At 39.1% G+C, this 20515-nt stretch overlaps 1 protein-coding gene across 1 annotated transcript; it reads left to right on the top strand.

Annotated features, from left to right (window-relative positions):
* Positions 1 to 1438: 1438 nt before the first annotated feature.
* acss3 (acyl-CoA synthetase short chain family member 3) lies at positions 1439 to 20506 on the top strand. The gene is made up of 16 exons (XM_055020369.1): positions 1439 to 1908; positions 2928 to 3072; positions 3153 to 3341; positions 4685 to 4819; positions 5411 to 5551; positions 6783 to 6863; positions 7186 to 7281; positions 8386 to 8537; positions 10631 to 10734; positions 17236 to 17331; positions 18058 to 18121; positions 19135 to 19216; positions 19447 to 19569; positions 19660 to 19759; positions 19898 to 20073; positions 20234 to 20506. The coding sequence occupies exons 1-16, from the start codon at positions 1571 to 1573 to the stop codon at positions 20315 to 20317; spliced, it is 2106 nt and encodes a 701-aa protein (XP_054876344.1). The 5' UTR covers positions 1439 to 1570; the 3' UTR covers positions 20318 to 20506.
* Positions 20507 to 20515: the final 9 nt, after the last annotated feature.

Genomic DNA, 20515 nt, shown 5'->3' with positions numbered 1-20515 from the left:
GTTTATGGCAGAGTTCAAGGGGCGTGCATACTTTTACTTCTTTAAAATTTGAACCATAAGAAGTTGATGCCACTGTTCTTCCCTAAAAGTATGAAAACTGGGAATTATTGTGTTTCACTTCAAAAAAGCAATCTGTACCTCAAAGCTAATTTTATTAGAAATCCATATTCAGACACTCTGCAGAGAAGAAATGGAGATCATCAGTTTGCAGATAAAATTGAAAACCTGAGTTAGTCTTTTCTCAGCCTTTTAGGCTTTAAACTCAAGTGATGGAATCAGAAAGGAGGACAAAAGGGCAGCTATAAAAAGCCATTCAAACCTCAGTTTGATCCCAATAAAAATGTTGTTACTGTAGTTGGTGCTTTGTGTCAGAATGTGACATGTCCTGCCAGTTATCTGTGCAAACAGAAACTGTTTGAAGGAACACTGTTGTAGGGAAAAATTGAAATGAATAACTTTTTTACTAAAAAGGAATAAAACAAATTGAAAATTCACCTTTTAAGTGGGATGCAAATTAAAGAGGAAATGTTTGTTTTGAAGTTATTTCCTGTCACAGTTTAAATTTCCATGAAAGCAATAAGTTTAATGAACACAGTAGCTGCAAGGCAACCACTTCCCCAGAGAGTGAAGCTTGCGACTGATGGAAACGTTGTTCCACATATATAAATAGAAACAGATGATGTGAAATATCAGATGGTGGAATTACTCAATTCCAGTGGGATTCAGTGCAGAGGTCATGTCCAGGGAGGGTCAACTGGATTATGGGTATTTTACCAGAAGCTTGGATGGTGTTTGCGATGGAAGAACTGCACACAAAAAACACGAGAGATCAGAGAGAAACTGCTGCTGCACATGAGATATTAGTGCAGACATTAGAGCTGCACAAGTGACTGAGAATTAATGTTCTTTATTCATCCCCCCCTTACTTTGAAACCCCTAAACAAATTATAGTGCTACTTTGACCTAAAACCTTAAGTGTGCTTCATATGCAGTGAAATGTCATATTTCAACATCATATAAGTGTTGAAAATGAGAAGAAACTCAATTTTCAAAACATAAAGCAGAAGATATTGTCTGTTTAGGTTCCTGAAAAAAAAACTAAAGTAACTCTTTTTTTTTTAAAGCTGTGTAAAATATTAAGACGTAATTATAGAATACTCTCATTAATAAATCACAAAATAATCTCTGAAAAGTTTAATGATGTTTCTGGTCGTAGAGCAACAACGTGAGATAAGTGATTTGAGTAGGCCACAGTTGTCATATTTTCTCTTGGAGAAATGTTATGATAATTATTTTTGGTGTAGTTTTTGAAGAGCACAACAGGCTACTAACATCACGTTGCAGCTTTGGTTATGTAATTTTTTTCCCTTGTTGTGGCGCAAAGCTCCTCCTGCGTCAACTACATCCAGTTCATAGTTCGCATTCCTTGAGGGCCTTGTAGGATTTCTAATGAAGTCTTCTCTTCCTTCAGGGGCCCCAGGTGAACTCGTTCCGTGTTGAGTCGCGCTGCCGGGTTTGTTACCTGCAACGAGGACATCGTGTCAAAGTTCTGTTGAAGTCAGCAGAAACTATGCATTCCCAAATAAAGTACTTGGTGCGCCTGAAACGCTGCGCTCCTCCTCGCTGCAAGCGGATCCTCGAGAGGAAACTCTGGTTCTGGTCTGACTGTGCAGCGAAACAAGGAGGCTTTAGCGCGACGGAACTTGTCTTGCATGCAGCTGCAGGACAACATGCTTCTGTCGGAGCACAGCGCTGCAGGAACTATGCGTCCGACTGCGCTTACAGCCGAGCTTTCGCCTCGGCAAGAGACCACCCGGAAACTTTCTGGGCTGAGATGGCTCAGAAGATCAGCTGGTTTGAGCCGTGGAGCAAAACTCTGCACGTAGAGGACCCGGTGTTTCCAAACTGGTAGGTTTTCAGCAAATGTTCTTTTTGCTTCGTTTATGTACATAAAACTACATCACATAACAAGCTGACTGCAAGAGAGGAATTAAACAGACTCATCATATTTCATCTATTAAGGTGAAAGATAATAAACTGCATCCAAAACGTAAATCACTCACAAAAACAAAAACCCCCTCGGTTTATGGAGCGCCAAATATGCCATAATGTCAATACGTCATTCAAGCGTTTTGCAAACTCTGAAAATAAAAGTAGAACAAAAATTCATGAATTAAAAAACAAAATATTGATGTCATAGGAAAACCCTTATTTGATCCTCTGTCAGCTGTCCTGCTGCACAGAAGAGACACTTTATGGTATGCCCGAAGTGCCAAAAGTCTACCTGTTGCATAGAAGAATATATATATATATATATATATATATATATATATATATATATATATATATATATATATATATATATATATATATATTCCAAAGACATTCATTTTACTGTACTAATGGCTGTTTTTAACATATTCATTGTTAAATTGGCTCAAATTTGTTTAAACTTTTTTATTATAAGTTTTAAGTTTTTAAGTGTCTAATATTTTCAGTGTTTTTCTTTTTTAACAAAATTATATTTAGCATCACATTTAAATTTAATTTAGTTTTTTCATTGCTGTTATTTTTCTCTTTGTTATTTTATAAGGCAACTGCAAAATTGTCAGTTAAAAATCAGAGAAATTCCCTTTTAATGTAATCACAGCCATCTGCAATGCATAGAGCAGTCTACTTCCTTTTAAGCATAATCAAGAGTGCACTTTTGCACATCTCTGAATACAATTAAAATGTGCTAACGTGCAGCTAAGATCAAATTTATTTCACATAATAGATAGCAACTCTAATTTTGACTTAATGTTTTGGAGTCATTTTCAAGTTGCCTATTCAAACCTACAAATATCTTTGATATTCTAACAGAATCAACAAGTTAAAGGCAAGATTAAAGCATTAGATGTGATTGTAATATTGTCCCTTTCTGCCAGGTTTATAGGGGGAAAGTTAAACATGTGCTTCAACGCTGTGGATCGTCATGTTGAGAGTGGCCGTGGAGAGCAGCCAGCCATCATTTATGACAGTCCGGTGACTGGAACTAAGAAGATCATCACCTTCAGCGAACTGCAGGACCAGGTGTGTGTTAGCAAATAAAACAAAGAACAGCAGAATTAGAAACATGTTATGAAGAATATGCATCACTTCCTCTGATCCAGGTGTCCAGATTAGCAGGAGTTCTTGTGAAAAATGGGGTTCAGAAAGGAGACCTGGTTGTCATCTACATGCCCATGGTGCCCCAGGCCATGTTCACCATGCTGGCCTGTGCACGGATTGGTGCTCCACACAGCCTAATCTTTGGTGGCTTTGCTTCCAAGGAGCTATCAGTCCGCATTGATCATGCCAAAGTAAGGATTCTCTGCTTTTCACCCTGCATATATATATAGTTTTTACAACGTCTGTACTTTTGTTCTTAGGACGCTGCTGATATGAGCCTTTGATTCCTTTTTGTCTAATAGAATATGTGTCCATATCTGTGTCTGTGTGTGGCGCGCTGTGTGTTCTGTAAATAATTAAAAGATAAATGTACTGCTATTTTTAGTTCAATATGATTAATCATTACCCAAGGAAAGCCACATCATGTTTACTTTACACTTTACACACGTCTATGCATCATTTCAGTGACACCATGATTTGCTCTTTGACCGATACTAATGTTTGGTTAAACATCCCCAACCACATTACTGGAAAAAAACATTTGATTTTCTTTATCTATCAACAGATCTCGGGTCCAGTCACTTTCTCTCGTTGAAATTTATTGGATTGCTGGCACAGACTGAATTTGTATCTCAATATGGTTGAGATTGCAGCTTTTCAAAAAGGCCATACTTGTGTCTTATCAATCTGATTTAATTATTCTAAACGAGTTCGATGGTTTTGGTGACGTTCATGGCTCATTATCATCTTGACACCCCCAGTTGTGCTTCCAAATGTGTCAGCCATCTTTCCCAAAATGTGTCAGAATCTTTTAGGGAGAAACCAGAAGTAACCTCTGCTGCAAAGTCAACTTCAAGGGTCTTCTGGAGAAAAGTTTTAATGTTGGACAAGACAAACCTTAAGCTATTTGTGACAAGAAGTTTGTTTTGCAGAGTGGTAATGGTGCATTAAGATAGTGGATGGGTTGATGAAAATAGAGTTACATTAACGTTCCTGACAGTCGGTTTCAACATGATGAATCCCAAAGCAAACATTAAAACTTGTGTTGAGATGAAGAAAACATGCTAGCAATGAGCTAAGAGAATTACTGTGTACTATGTTATTAGCACTCCATCAAAATAAAATAAAAAACAATGGTTGAAATCAACATGTGACAAACTATAGTTAGCTTGGAATCAATAAAGCGAGTTCAGTTACACAAATATAGTGGAGGGGTGTTGGGACTTTTGCACAAAACACTCAAACAGAAAATGGTAGTTTTAAAAATTGAAGCGAGTAACACAAAGCAACAAACAGCCAAACCTTTAAAACAAATGCTTTTTTTGTTACTCTGTTTTTCACATGTATATGCTTCAACCCTCTTAATCTGAAATGCCTTTGATCATGTAGGAAGGCCCCAGGTATGCAGGAGGTTTGCACTTGATTACACAACTGCCAGGAAGCTCTAGTGGGAACTGCATTTTATTTTGCCTGCTGAGAACACTCCAATTAGTTATTCAGTTTCAACATTTTCTCATGATTGGTGTTTTTGTAGCCCAAGATGTTGGTGACAGCCTCGTTCGGCATCGAGCCAGGCAGAAGAGTTGAGTACATCCCGCTGGTGAAGAAGGCCCTGGAGATGAGCTTTCACAAACCCTCCAAAGTCCTCATATACAGCAGGCCCACCATGGTGAGGCAGCCTGACTAACAGCAGAAATCTGCAAGATGCCACAGCGTTGGATGCAAACCTTCTGTGTTTCTAGAAAACACAAAACGCTTGCATTTCAGAGATTTGTGTCTCAAGCAAGCTGACTTACATTTCTTTAAATACTTTTAATGGAAATTATGGTGTATAATCAAATCAAAAACATGTGAAAATACTCAGTATGGCTTCTAGCAGAATATACAAGATGTTGTTTGCAGGTTGGTAGGAATCCAGTTTGGAAGCAGACTGGCTTTAATGGAACATGTATACAGGCACTGGAGAAGAAAATTAAATGTTCAGCTGGTTTAAATAGGCTGAACATAAACAATGATTTGTATGAATACTTTAATAGTTCATTTAGGTAATTTTCATCACTTTTAAATACAAACAATGGGGCTATTTCTTTACAAATCTTCAATAAATTTTTGCAAATATCACAATTTTAGATATGTTGCTGACATGCTAACTCAAAGTTAGCATGTGTACTGATCTTGTTCATAAAGGGAGAACAATACACACCCAGATCAAACTATTTTTATTGGCAAAAATGCTTTTAAACATTTTTCTTTGTTTCAGGACAAAGTTTCACTGGATCCGGAGCTGAGTCTGGACTGGGACCAGGAAATGGCCGCTTCTCGTCCTCATGACTGTGTTCCTTTACCCTCCAACCATCCTTTGTATGTTCTCTATACATCTGGGACCACAGGAACACCAAAGGTGCTGGCTATCAGTGATTGGTTTATTATAGATTTCATGTCGGGTCGCATCTTGATTGTCAAATGACTGAGAGGAAAAAAAAAATCTTTATCTTGATTTAAAAACGTAAAGTTTCTGAACACCAGCAGAAAAATGTTGAGCAGAATTCAAAGGAAACACGTCAGATAGTAGAGCAAACTTTGATGCAGCGATACTATGCCTGTCATATACAGATGACGGCACAAAATCAATGACTTGCCCTTGAAAAACATGAGTTTTCAGACATACAAGCATTTATATTTGCAAAAAATCTACCCAGTAGTTTGGTAAACTTTCCATTTATATGTCCAAGATTTCAAGATATTATGTGATGGGTATGCAATGTTAAGCCTTTATATATTAGCAAATGTGATAGTTGCATAAAAGTACACTGTAATGTTTTGCTGTGCTTGGATGTTAAATGCAGCTTTTTCTTTGTGTGTTTATGGTTTCAGTTTTCAGGTGGGAGGCAACAAATTCATTGATTTAAAGAAGCTTTTCAAACCAGGATGCTTTCCGCTTTGTCTGAAATGCTGTTTGTCTGCAAAACTGTGCAAAAATATTCAAGAAGATCAGAATGACAACCTGAGTTATCCTGCTGTGATCTCATGATAATATTCCTGAGCCTGTTAGCAAAAATAAGAGTTACTCTACAATAATTGGCATAAATTAATATTTTAACCATTAGTGATTCTTTCACAAACTGATTAGCAATGAATCTTGTCTGTTCAGAGAAGTTAGGAGATTTACTGTTTGAGTTTGTCCTAAGTAGCTGTTATTTATGGAGCCTGTGTGTGACTCATCAGATCTTCGATGCTGTGAAACAATCTGCAGCCGATATAAAATCCATCACCCTGACATAAATACGACAGAACATTTCCACAGCAGCAGGAGTTGATTCACATGAAAAATCATTGACGCCCTGCAATAGCATAATTTACTTTTCACTAAAAGGTAATAAAAGAGTCTCATGGGCTTCTCCTTAATGGAGCCGAAATTGGCAACTTTTTTCCTGTTCGCTGCAACATGCTCTGATGTGCGGCTGACTAAGATGGAGCCTGACGCTGCTGTGTTTCAGAAGCATTCGCTCAAAAGCAAAATATAATCCCCGTCCACACTGCCTGGCTGAGCATGTGTGTTTTAACCGATATTAGAACCCTGCTTTGTGAAATACTTGTCCCGGTTTAAGTGTCTTTCTTATCTCATTCCCCAGGGCGTTGTGAGAGACACTGCAGGGTACGCCGTTATGCTGAAATGGACCATGTCAAATATTTATGGACTCAGTCCCGGAGATGTAAGTTGATAAAGTGTTCTCTCCTGAGTTATTGCTATTCTTAAGGGGGGGGGGAGAGTAAGCAATCAGCAAAGAGATGGATGAATTTTCACTTCAGGGATGATTTGATTATAGCGAGATACACAATAGCTTTTTAACTTTCTATTTTCAGCTACATTCATCATTCAGGTGTCTGATATTTGATTTACATTTTCAGAGCCTTCGAGCTTCTAAGGCCTTATTGAATTTTTTTTCGTCCCTTTTGTAATGCAATTTAAAGAGTGATAATGTAGCTCTTGTTCTGTGATGTATGATATTACATACATATATTCATTTGATACAGGTTTGGTGGGCTGCCTCTGATTTGGGCTGGGTGGTCGGCCATTCCTACATCTGCTATGCTCCTTTACTCCATGGCAACAGCACTATTTTATATGAGGTATGTTCCTTTTAGAACAAGACAAGCTTCAGTACAGAAATGGTGCAAAATTAGGTCGGCCTGCAAAACATGCAAACTTGTTGCAGCAGCATGTAGATATGCGAGGAATGCTGATCAGGACCATGTATTGTACAATAACAAAGTAGAAGGAAGGATGATTTTGAGAAATTTGTTCTCAAAATGTGTTGAAATGACGGCATGCTGTTGACATGCTTTTCATTTGTGATTTCCTCATTTTAGACTTGGAGATTTTACTTCTGTCCGTTTTCAATTGAAATTTGACTAAGCTCTTGTCGTTTTTGCAAAAAACATGGTGTTCACTTTTCAGTCCGAAGACATTGATGTAAAGAGACCCCTAAAGGCTTCCTGTTGTAGAAAACAAACATGTTGAAAATCCCCCAAAATGCTGCAGATTTCTGCATAATGAAATGTGGAAGTTTGAGGCATTCAGGACTCAAGATGTTTTACAGAATGCCTCAGCCATGTTTGTTTTTAGGGCACTCTTCCTTTATTTGCTGCTTTTCTCTCTTTAATCTAACAAATGTGACACCTTTCTGTGATTCATGCTTTCCCACCCTTGAGGTGAAATTTCATCTTGTTAAAAAGCTACAAAGGATTTTTTGATCAATGTGTTCTTTTACTTGACATTAATTTATTTGCTTGGTATTCATTTGGAATGAGCTTCTTTGAGCTTTATACAATGATATCTGTTTTGATGTGCAGACTATTGAGGTTTTTCTGGTTCTTTCAGTTCTGATTAGATGTCCTCAGTGATTTTTCTCTGACCTGAGGGAAGCAGCCTCATTTGGCAGCTAATTGACCAGCCTCCCTTCAATAAGACAGATTCTTTTCTTTTTCTTTCTTTGTTTAAAAGGTTTTCATGAATTCTCTGCTGCACAAAATCACAAATGTCAGTTTACTTAACATAGCTACATTTACAGGTCTGGACTTTGACTGTGCCGCTCAAGTATGAACCATATCATTGCAACCATATCAAAGCATTCAAGCCCAAGATTTATTGACACTGTTTCCATATCTGTGCTATATTTGAACTTGTTGGTATTTTGGGTTGTAGACGGATGCAGTTTATGTTCCTGATTGTAGGGAAAGCCAGTTGGGACTCCAGATCCTGGCGCATTCTTCCGTGTTCTGTCAGAATATGGAGCGTCCTCCATGTTCACCGCACCCACCGCAATCCGGGCCATTCGGCAGCAGGACCCCAGCGCTGCAGTAGGGAGGAAATACCCTTTGACCAGGTAGATATCATTGCATCATGTAATGATCAGCCACATCAAAGCGAGTTTTATTTCTTGATTTGGAAGCTGGCTGCAAATGAGAAGGTCTTAAATGGATGACTGACAGATTATTTATTGCTGGTAGTTCTAGTAGTTGATAATAGCATCATTTATTTTTTCAGCATCTGTAGTTTTTCAAAATGCTGAAGGATGGGTTGTGTGGTCTGCGATTGTTCCCTAAATGCTTTTTTTTTTAAATAAACACATTCTCTGACAAGTTTCAGTCTGGGTTGAAACGATTCAGTGGAACTGAAACTGCAGCTAACCACATGGCTGCAAACTAAGTACAGCTTTATTTATATGCTACCTTTCAGGATATAAAATCACAAAGTGCTTCACAAGAGCCAGCAGTGCATTAAAAAAGTCCTGATGCAGTACAGTGTAGATTTTACAACCCATTTGCAAACAATTGATGATTCAGGATTTTCACAATATGCTGTCAGATTTTCTACTCTCCCACATAAGTGTGTTTTTATGTGTCTAAGCATGCATGGTAAGATGGGAAACAATGTGGCGGCAGCTTCACAGCCTCAGCTTATTCTGCTCTTCTTGTGACGCTATCTGTAGCAGAAAGTTAAATACATTTTTTTCCTTTTTATTAGTTTGGCCCAGTGATTCAGATACTTGCTGAGATGATCGCATTTGTCAAATGTTTGTTGTGAAGCAGAAAAACTTGGACCTGAGGGTTGATTTGTCAGTTTATCACTTCATTCTTGCTCAGCAGTCTGAAATGCCTCTCGGCACACAATCGTAAAGCAATTCTGGGTCTTGGTGACCTTTGGCCTCAGTGTCTCATTCACTAAATGCAGCAGTGTGTGTTGGATCCTCTGTTGGAGGCGCTGAATGAACTGCACCTTTTTGAACTGCAGACAGATTATTTTGTGCCGTCATTCAGTTTTGACTTCATGCTAACAGTCATTTAGGTTGAATAGTTTTTTAATGTACTAAGTTGTTTGTGCAAGTTGACTGTTTTTCTCAAAAGAAAACATCTGTGTGATAGAATCATAAATCGTACTCCTATGTGATTTACTAAATTTCCACTTTAATAATCAGTGTTTTACTAGAATTGAACAACTTTGCTAAAATGACAAAACAAATGTTTTGTTTCTACAGTAACTACCAAATTTGCTACAATAAGAGAACCATGAAAGGAGTGTTGGTAGTTCTGCTTCTGATATAAAATGTGTAGAGAGTTGTACAACCTTTGAGAAAAGCCCTAAAGCTTTATTGCCAAACATAATTTCATGCTAGAGTTCAAACCCTGATTTGATGCAGCTCACTTGTTCTTTCTTCAGCTTATTAATATGGAGCCAGGGCTCCTCCTGAGCCTGCACTGAGCCTTTTTAGTGTGATTGAGCTGCATCCCTTGTTAACATGTCAGACGTGCCGGTAATTAGGTTGTCCAAAAATATAGCATGAGCTGACAAGCTTTTAGCTGAATTTTCCAGGAAAAATTAAGTACTATGAAGAGACACTTTTGTAAACAAGAAAGCAAACCAAACAGATGCTTTTTGGTAAATACAAAGACGATGTGATTTAACATTGAATTTGGGTTGTGACCAAATTCAACGTAGGTAATGCCTACTGTGTATCTTGGTTTGTGGTTTCACGCTGTTAAAAGCTGAAGTTTGCTGTTAAAGGTTGTTGATGCCATCGATAAAATGCTACCGGGGGGGTAGTGCTCCAAAGAGACCCGCCTCTTATTTCAAGACTAATTCCTCTAAGAGATTTGTTGGAATGTGCTGCAACACTTTGTATATTTACTTTGAGATTTGAAATTTATTTTAGACCGGTATTGATTTGCTTCCTCAACAGAAATGTAAGCAGAAAGTGGTGAAGCTCCATGAATATTGCACCAAACAGACACCGTGCCTGTTAAAATTAAAGGTCCTTTCTTTAGGAACACATTTCCACATCAGTCAGTCATCAAATATTTGGGCATAAAAACAACAACTGCAGACACTAAAACCATTTCTGGCATGTTTTACATCTTTATGACAGTTAATTGATTAATAGCCTTTTGAAGGAAAACAATTTACCCTGATTCTTCATAGGTTGCAGACGTTATTCTTGGCAGGAGAGCGGTGTGATGTTGAGACTCTGGAGTGGGCAAAGAAGAACTTTGGCGTTCCGGTTCTGGATCACTGGTGGCAGACGGGTGAGAAAACATTCGTTTTCCTCAGATAAAAATTCAAGAACGTCACCCACTATCGATGAATGGATTGAAATTGTTTACTGGATTTATGCTATGGAGAAGATTTCTTTTTCCCTCCAAGTTGAAAAAGGAAAATTTTATAAGATCTGGACTGAGTATGTAAAACCAATTAGATCTGACTTCATTTGATTGTTCTTGTGAATTTTGTGTCCTGCCCTTTTATGTTCTTGTTTTTTTTATTGCTTTGTTCATTTCCGCTCTTTTTTTGTTATCGTTCACAACTAAAATTAGTAATAGTGTGTAAAAGAAAATAGCAGAAAGGCAGAATGGACAAAATCACTTACACCAGGGTAATTAACATGTTAATTACAGGGTAATTAACAGCTGTAAGGCTGTACTTAACGAATGTGATGGAAATCTGTCTTTCTAAATAAAAAAAATATTCAAGAATGTCTTTTTGGAGTTTTGCCTTCTGCATTACTTATGACTGAAGATGGTCGGTTATCAATTATGAAAGGAAGGAAAGAAGGAAGGAAAAGACGTTTCCTTGACTAGAATTTAAATTGAGGCTTTAATGTGTGAAGTTTGGTGGCAATTGGCACTTATCTGGATTTCTGCTCAAAAATTAAGTTTTGCATTGCCAATATTTTAGTGCTGGATTTTTATCATTGCAGTTTTAATAAAAGCCATACCTCTCTTACGGCCCACATCTCTGATCAGCTGCAGCAAATTGTAAAAGTTTGCAGAAGCGTGCGGTTCTGCATGATGGCCAGACAGTCCTGCAGCTTTAGGGGTTTTTTAAGGCCATCTTTACTATTGATTCTTGAATTTGAAAAGTAGTTTGTCATGGAATGGATTGTTGAATGCAGGGAGCATACTAATGTCATACCCCTTCACCTCCCACTGTGTGATTGCTTTTATCCCGAATGCCACAGAGCTGTGATAAATGTGTTAGGGACTGCATATGAGCACAATTGGATGCCTCTTTGTTTTGAAATTTCCAAATGGAGGATCGATGCTGGACGAGATGACATATCGGTGTTAAATATGGAATCAATGCTGCTGTTGGATTGCTCGAAAGCCATCAACCTTGAGCGTTTGTGCGTGCTATGCTCTTCAGATTAGGGTGCAGATTAGCCCACTTGACCAATTAGTCTGTGCAGGATCGATTGGATTGTGTGGAGTTCAGTCTTGGAATAATACAGAAATGTGATTCATCAAATTGATCTGTTGTTAAAGGTACAGCCAGAGTATTATAGCAGCAAGCGTAGAGCGAGAGCCTCCTCGTTTCTTTATGTTCGCCTCAGAAGCTAAATATTTGATGGCAACGTTTGAGAGTCAGGGTTTATCACTTCCTTCTGTTAAACTGCTCAGAACCAAAGTATTGACATTAGTCATTAGTCACATGTTGGCAAATCACCTTGCAGAAGCTCTGCTGTAAGTTAAAATAAGCATTTACTATTCATACAGGAGTTCGTTGTATTGTTGCAGGTAATGGAGCACACAGCAGATACAGATTTATGGCTTTTTTTTGTTTTTTATTGCTTTGTGCTTTATCTGTCTGCTCCATTTATAAACTCTGTAGACTTTTCCTGTTCCTTAAATTTTATATTGAATCTGACTGCAGCTTCGTTTGGCTGAATTAAAACCTGACCCAGCCTGTAAATGGGTAAAAGTTGTCATTTCTCTCCTCGTAGGCAACCTTTAAGATAGCATTTCACAGAATGAAATGTGGATGTGTTTATAACAAGGCCCTTCTGTTCTATGGTTTCACGGTCACCCTTAAAACAAAACCCTGTCACATTTTGTGGTCATTCATATCAGGTGATTTATGGAGTTTGGAGAAAAACCATCTTGATTTCTGCCTCTATGTGAGAATCCTATATGATTGCTCGACCTCTGCTAAACTCTGCAGCTGGCAGCCAGAGCTGGAATCCAAAGCGGGCTGCTTGCCATCTCGCTTTCTGTGTCAGACACTGTGTGACTTCAGATATGAGGGGCAATAAAGCAGCTATTATCTGTGAAACAGTTTTCAAATATTCCATGTTATTTGAGTAACCTTTAAAAGATTGTATGCTTCCTGTGCTGAATTTTAGAGATGCTACCCTAATCTCCCTTATTCAGAATTGCCTTGCAAATGTAATTGAGCTCTGACCTTTTTCAAACTTTATTATAGTACTGTTATCAGTTTGACACTAGTTGAATATTGTTTTATGTTTATTGCAGGTGGAGGTTTACTGGTTTCACTGGTTGAAGCCTTTTTAGTTGAGATGTTCTTTAGATAAGATGCAGCTTGAGTGAACAAAACATTTCACTCTATTATTGGTTTATTTATTGCATATTAGGGGAGGATGCTTCATGGTGCAATGGACATAGAACATTTATTCGCTTCTGTTTATTTCATATGTAACCAAGAACTTTAAGTGGACAGGATTCTAGATCTACAGTTATTTTTTGAAGCGTTTTGCTGCTACTTTCCGCTGAGGAGGGACCTTGGTTTGAAGAATGCAAGGTCAGCTGACACAAAACATGCAGTTTGTTCCAATGTTGCCCCAAACAGATGTATGATCACACAGCGTTTCCTCTAGAGGAGGGTTTTCCGTCTTCTTTCACCTCCAGGATTAAATTTCCTTTGTGATCATTCATGTCACGCTAAATTAACGTCTCGTTGGAAATATTTTAACAGTACAATCCCACTGTGCAGAGATGACTGATTTATCCAAATTCACCATTCGGTCTGGTGTATCTGGCGAGAGCAGTAAAGATTTTTTCTTATGCAAAGCAGAACAGATTGGCGAGTTTCTCTCTATGTTCAGGGAACTCAGTCGTGTTTCATCCTGATTCATCAGCTGGGATGGATCCCGTCTTTTCCCCGTTGTCTCCCATCGCCTCATTTTATACGAGTCCAGTTGTGTTCTTGTTCTTCCCCTCTCACATCGTCGAAGATGTTCAGAGTTGACTTCCTCACCTGTTTATTTCTGCCCCACCTGATCCCAGGAGCAGCTTAGCTCACCTACCTGCTCCGTGCATATGAGAATGTGTCTGACGTTTTGAATGTTGATGATAATCTGTGAGCTATTTTAAGACCCAAGTGGCATTGGAAGGGGGTGGAGAAGGTTGCTGATGTCACGGCTGTTGCCTGGCAACAAATGTGTATTTCCAGTCGGCAGGTTTAGGCTGCTTGCATGAAAGGGAGCAACGGATGCACTTGTGATGTTTTAGGTGTGTGTTCTTTTGACTTTTCCTCTGCTTCTGTGTTTCTCATTGTTTTGTCTTACGTCAGCTTGACCTTCTCAGAGGTCATCTTAATTAGCATTTCCCTCTTTAGCCGTGCCAGTAACTGAGCTGGCACAGGCGTGTTCCTATTGGCCCATCTCAGAAGGTCCACCAAGGGCAGGATTTCAGCCTCTATCAAAGGGAAAAACTGATTTTAGAAGAACTGAGTGTTCACATGATCAAAACGAATGACGGTAGAAATATGCAAAAAAATATTGATCAAACTGAACCTGTTTGACTTTTTAATCAAATTAAGTTTTTTTTTTCTTTTTCCAGTACATCAGAGATCTGGTAGATCTCATCATGTGGTTGATCTAGTAAATTAAGAGCATAATAATGTGTGTTGTCTCTTATGGGTGACGTCGCTCACACCACATCTGTCTTTTTACGCTGACCTTAGGTCAGTTCTCTCTCTACGCTCCTCACTAAGTTACCCCAGCAACCACCCATCACACAGACAGCCTGAAGCCCTGCATATGTATGCTCTGCAGAGAGAACCTCTCAGCCTTTGCTGGTGGCGTTTTTGTTTGGTTCTCCTGCTGATGACATTTGGTTTCCCTGCAGACATTCCAAGAATAGATTCAAATGAATGCCTGGACAGAGTTCAGACTTTAGGAAACATCACATCATTAATTACATTTTTAAAGAAGGGTTTCTTCTTGGATCGCTGGTTTATTAAGTTGCTCCATTTTTTCACCATCATTGACCTGGTTTGTGCCTGTTTGTCCCCGCAGCATGATGCTGCCGCCACTGTGTGTCAGTTTTCCACAAAAGCCAAACATTTCAGTCTTGAGTATCATCTGATTGGATGATTCTTCTTTGCCACATCTATGCTGTGTCCACTACCTTGTTGCAAATTAGAAACATTACTTTTTTTTATTTTTGATTTATGCATTTCCTCTACACAAGTCTTCCCTTTACATCCCAGTAATTTTAAACGCTTAATCATACTTTAGTAATCCAACATTTTATTTCCGCTGTTTTGCATTTTGTTTTCATTTGATGTAAATCATTATAATCTTTAAGAATCTTGGTCTAACGTTGCTGTGGGAGCAGAAGTGTCGAGTCTGAAGCTCAGGACAGCTGACTGCTGCAAGACTGATGCAATCAGTTTAGAAACATTACCATCAATGCATTACTTTTTTATAGCTTTTTCAGCATTTATACTCTGGAACCATACTAGACTGTGACATTAATCCCTGCTGGCTTTCATGTAAGCTGTATAAATAGAGTTGGTTTGGTTGAGCTTTTTGTATACTCTGAGTGAAAAGTTTGGATGTAAGGAAAAAGAGGGACATCAGATAAAAAAAAAAAGTTCCTCCCTCTGGAGAACTTTTTCTGCAGCTGTTCCCTTCAAAAGCTCCTCACACTGAGCGCGACTGTTCAAAGCGACTCCTTTGCGTCAAAACATGCCACTGTGTTGCCTTTTTCTGTTATTCCCCGTGTCATCCACCATTCTCTACTCCTCTCCGCTCATTCATCACACACAAAAGGCTTCACACTGGCCAAAGCAATCTTCAACAAGGAAAAAGGAAGATTGATTTGTTTGGGGACAAGAGGAAAGGCTGTGAAGCTGGAGGAAGATTGGAAGACTAAATTTTGACTCGAGACAGAATATGTGAGAAAATGACTCGGCTCAAATGCACATTACCAAGCCAATTAACGTTTGCATAATGATTATTAAATCATATGTCCCTTTACTCTATCAACAGTCTTAAAGTACTAGTTTTTTTGGTGTCAATGCATTTATAATACAAATGCATTTTTTAAAAGTCTTTACTTTTTGTGTGATTTTATCCCAAGAAGCTGCACAGTCAGTTTATTCTGGCTGCTTTCATCTTATAATGTAAAGCCCATATTTCTTTTAGGTTTGAAGTTTATTAGCTTATCTCGAATCTCGTCTGTTTCAGACAGTTTAACACCTTCTGCTCACGTCGCCTCCTTTCAGTGGCTGGGTCAAACTCCAGTCAACACGCAATTCAAGAGATGCCTACAAATATTAGATGCCTACATTAATCAGCCAATGGACTGATGCACCTCTGATTTAACAAAACGTCTCCATGAGGGATGAGAAAAGAACTGCTGTCTGGTTGAAGTATTTCAAACGAACGTTACAAACGAATCAATTAAAAGACGATAGATTCATAGATTCCTCCGTCTTCATGTGGAAACAACCTGCTGCCACTGAGCATCTCTGTGGAGCCTCTGAACGTTTTGCTTTCTTTTGATTTGTGACTGAAGTAGGATTATCACCTTTTTCCACTTTGGTAGAAAAGCAAAAGGTTTGCTGTTGGGGCTTCTTTAGTTAGATTTCAAATCTGAATTCAAACTGCCTGTGAAGTCTTTGAGAAACGGTTTCAAATGATTTGTTCTCCTGTTCCCAGACGTTACTGTAACTAACTTTAATGTTTATTAAACATAATATTAGATAACAGACAACAATAGTTGGTGTAAGTGCAATATTAAAGGGCAAATACATTTTCACAACATGCTAAACCCTGGCATAATCCGTTTATTACCGAAGCTTCAGGATTTAATTGTAGGTTTGTGGCTCATATTTTATGCATTATTGACTGAAATGACCTTTGCATGGTGATCTTGCGGCTTAAAATGTTTTCCCATTAGCTTTTGCCCTTCTAAAGAACAATCCAGCATGACGACTTTATATTTATTCTGGTGGAATACATGATGCAGAAGGATTATTTGCTGTTGCATAAGCTCTCTGAAATCAATAGTAAATTGTAGCACTGAATTTACACCACATATGCTTTCTGTAGCAGACGGATGTATTTAAACAGCCGTTTACGAATGTTTATGCTGTAAACTTTATGCAGAGACATTGAAAGGAAGGAAGGAATGTCTCTTCACAGATCTGAGGGTTTGCATTTAACACCAAAGACAGATGCTGATGCTGGCGCACTCAGCTGCTGTCTGATGTAATCTCCCATGCTGAGCTGGATTGATTCTGTTATTCCTCTGCTGGGTGGGCGCGCGGGCCCGGCAGCCGGCTCTCTGCTGTAACTGGAGCACAGTTCTGTGGCGAGAGCCCACAGGAGCTGTCATAGTTCTGCTATGTGGGTTAACGCTGCACCCCGAAGCAACACAACACTTTTTCCTTCTATCAGCTTGACATTAAGACTAATAAACTGTTTTTGAAATTCAAATTGAAGGTGTTTGATCTCCAGTTTACGTTTGAGTTCTGATTCTTAATTTTTGTTTTCTGTTCAGAAACTGGCTCAGCCATCACGTCCTCCTGCATCGGCCTGGGTAACTCGCTCACGCCACCTGCAGGCCAGGCTGGAAAGCCAGTTCCAGGTTACAATGGTGAGAGAATGACTGAGAATGAACTTCTTAAAGATTGATCCCTGCTCAGTCTATACACTCCAAAGTTCTTCCAACGATTTATTGTCAATTCATCCCTCGCATTCTGCCGCCTCTCTGTCCATCTATTTAAGTGAATCTTCATTTTATTATCTGTCCCTTTGTCTGTCCATTAATCATTGAATCTGTTTTTCTCTCCTTCTCTGCATCCTTTTCTGTGCATCTATCGTCTTTCTTTCTCTCCATCTGCCATCCGTTCATCCATTCATCCATGAATCATCCTTTGATCCCTCCATCTGTCCTTTTCTGCATCTGTCGGTGTAGCACAGCATCCATCTGTTAGTCTCTCTGCTCGTCCAACCATCCGTCCATCCTTCCATCCGTCTTTGTCCATGAATCAGTCCCTCTATTTATCTTTCCATCTTTCATCCTTTCATGTTTTCTCTGCATATCCATCCACACAGTCTGTGTTTCGGATTTTAAACCTGATTATTGTTTAAATTTATGCCATTATCGTTGTTATTTTTAATTTACACTCTCACTGACTTATAGATTAATAAAAGCAAAGGTTTCAAAAGGATTGGGAGCTCTGGAGACTTTAGTGTGAGGTTTTGGCTTTAGACTTGTTGGAGTCCTGTAGTCACTAACTTGATGATGACTTATAATCATTTTTTTCATCTTCAACATGTTCAGTTTGTTCATACGTCCCTCCTGCTTCCTGTTTTTTAGTCACTGTGATTGACGATGACATGCAGGAGTTGAAGCCAAAAACTCTGGGAAATATTGTGGTCAGGTAAGCCACGCTGACCTGTGAGCTGCTTAATTTGTGCGTTTAGTTTTTTAATCTTACACACATTCAGTATCCAACATGTTCACACAGGGGTATTTTACCCTTATGCACTTATGGGCAGCATTTGCCAGACTTTAAATTCTGGTCTTTCTGGGAGCAAAGTGCTGCTAATGGACATGTTTTTATGAAACGATCGCTAAGTGGACTTCACTGAACGTAGCCGAGCTTTTTTTTGTGCCGCTCCCGGTGCCAGCCTGCTCTCTATCAGTTATCACCCTCCACTCCACTCCGCTGCAGTTTTTAAAAACGCTGGTAATGACCGAGTGCTGCTGAGGGGGGATTTCCAGTATGCGGTGCATGGAGTGACAGAGTGTGAGCTCTTAAGACAGACGGGAACAGCTGTGTTATTGTTCCTGCTGGTCTTTGGAGAAAATCTGGACGTTTCTTCTGTTTCATTCTCAAACTGGATCTGCAGCTTTGCAAAAACTGCCTGAGTGTGTACACACACACACACACACACACACACACACATACACACACACACACACACACACACACACACACACACACACACCCACACACACACACACATTTGAGTGTGTTACAGCTCTTTGTCTTTTATTAGAAAGATACAAGAAGTATATTCTAAATGCCTCCTGTTCCAAAATGTATTAGTTTTCACTTTGTTCATGTACAACTGGGCTTCCAAAGAGCTTTGATTTAAAATAAGAACGAGAATATGATTCTGCTCAGTTGGATTTAGAGTTCAGGACATGGAGGGACCTGGCTAAGAGGAGGGATTACTGGTCGTCTCTTGGTAAACAATGACTTCCTGACCTTTCCTTTCTGCACTTTTTGTTTGTTTGGGTGTCTGTTACTGGATCCGGGAAGGTCTAGCAGAGCTTGGCTGCACCGAATTAAAAATGTCACAAGTCTTGGTGTTTGATTTGATCTCAAGCTTCTTCTAAGAAGGGACATTTTTAATAGATAATGTTATTCTGCTGTCTTCCCCTCAGACTTCCTCTACCTCCTGGAGCTGCGCTGTGCCTGTGGCAAAACCACCGTCTCTTCAAGGAGCTCTACTTCTCCAAGTTTCCAGTAAGTAGCCTGTCGCTTCTAAAACAAAGTATTTAAAACTTATCTTTGCATCTTGATGTTTTTTATGCTGTGGTTGGTTTTGCTTTTCAGAGGAGAAAAAATATTTTTTTTTAGTAGAGAAAGGTAGACCTCTAGTGTTTCAACTTGATATTGCAGAATCTATTTGCAGCATTTAGAGTATGCAAGACGTTTCAGTGAAATTTGATGCAGTTAGGTTTCCTCTTTTCTAGGGTTACTATGACACCATGGACGCTGGATTTTTGGATGAGGAGGGCTTCCTTTACATCATGTCCCGGTCTGATGATGTCATCAACGTGGCGGGTCACAGGCTGTCCGCTGGAGCAGTAGAGGAAGTGGGAGAACCATTGCACAGAAGATTCTGATGAATATGTTTTAATTTTTTTATTTTCCCCCAGTTACAAGGGCATGTTTGTGTGTTCCAGTCGGTGCTGCTGCACTCTGCAGTGGGGGACTGCGCTGTGGTGGGTCTGGAGGACTCTCTGAAGGGCCATGTCCCTTTGGCGCTGTGTGTACTTAAAAAAGGTAAGAGCAATAAAGTGCCTCATTATCATATTACAAACATAAACTTCAACGCATCTTTTTGGTTCAGGGAGACTAAATACAAATGCCTGATTCATTTTATAAAATAATTTGGGTTTTTGCATCGTTTTTTTGTGTCAGATGTGCAGAAAACTGAGCAAGAGATCACAAAGGAGCTGGTGAAGCTGGTGAGAGACACCATCGGACCTGTAGCCGCCTTCAGGAACATGCTCTTCGTCCCCGGGTTACCGAAGACGCGATCAGGAAAAATCCCCCGCTCGTCTCTGGCCAACCTGGTCAACGGCAAACCCTACAAGGTGGGATGTGATGACCTCAGCGTTTTACAATAATCGTCAATTTATCAAAATGTTAGGAAGAGTGTTTTTCCTCATACAGAATCTCCTGTATATATATTCATAAATGGCAGTTTTACTGAATGCTGTTTTAGATTTAAACTTTTTATATTTTTCTCTTCAGATTACGCCAACCATTGAGGACCCAGATGTGTTTAAAGACATCGAGAGGCAAGTAGAAAAAGTCTGGAGACGACATGCAGATTGAACACTGGAGGCTTGAGAACCACGTTACTCCATTTGGATGGTGTAGTTCAAGCAATTTTAATTCTTTAAGTAGTCTATTAAGTCAGTGACGTTTTGAACCAATAAAGCTTCATTTTTCTATGTAAATTACTGATGAGGTAAAACCGTCCTGCACTAAACTTTGTAGATGTATAAATATTTTTAATGAAAACCAATGCAA

Source organism: Poeciliopsis prolifica, unplaced genomic scaffold (assembly GCF_027474105.1).
Source record: "Poeciliopsis prolifica strain line A6 unplaced genomic scaffold, Auburn_PproV2 SCAFFOLD067, whole genome shotgun sequence".
Taxonomy (NCBI): Eukaryota; Metazoa; Chordata; class Actinopteri; order Cyprinodontiformes; family Poeciliidae; genus Poeciliopsis; species Poeciliopsis prolifica.
The sequence above is the reverse complement of the archived record's forward strand: the minus strand, read 5'-3'. Positions and strand labels throughout refer to the sequence as shown.

Coding starts and splice junctions, on each gene's coding strand:
- acss3 (XM_055020369.1), top strand. CDS start 1,571: ATGCATTCCCAAATAAAGTACTTGGTGCGCCTGAAACGCTGCGCTCCT. Junction 8,538..10,630: donor AGGAAATACCCTTTGACCAG/GTAGATATCATT, acceptor GATTCTTCATAG/GTTGCAGACGTTATTCTTGG. Junction 18,122..19,134: donor CTGGGAAATATTGTGGTCAG/GTAAGCCACGCT, acceptor TCTTCCCCTCAG/ACTTCCTCTACCTCCTGGAG.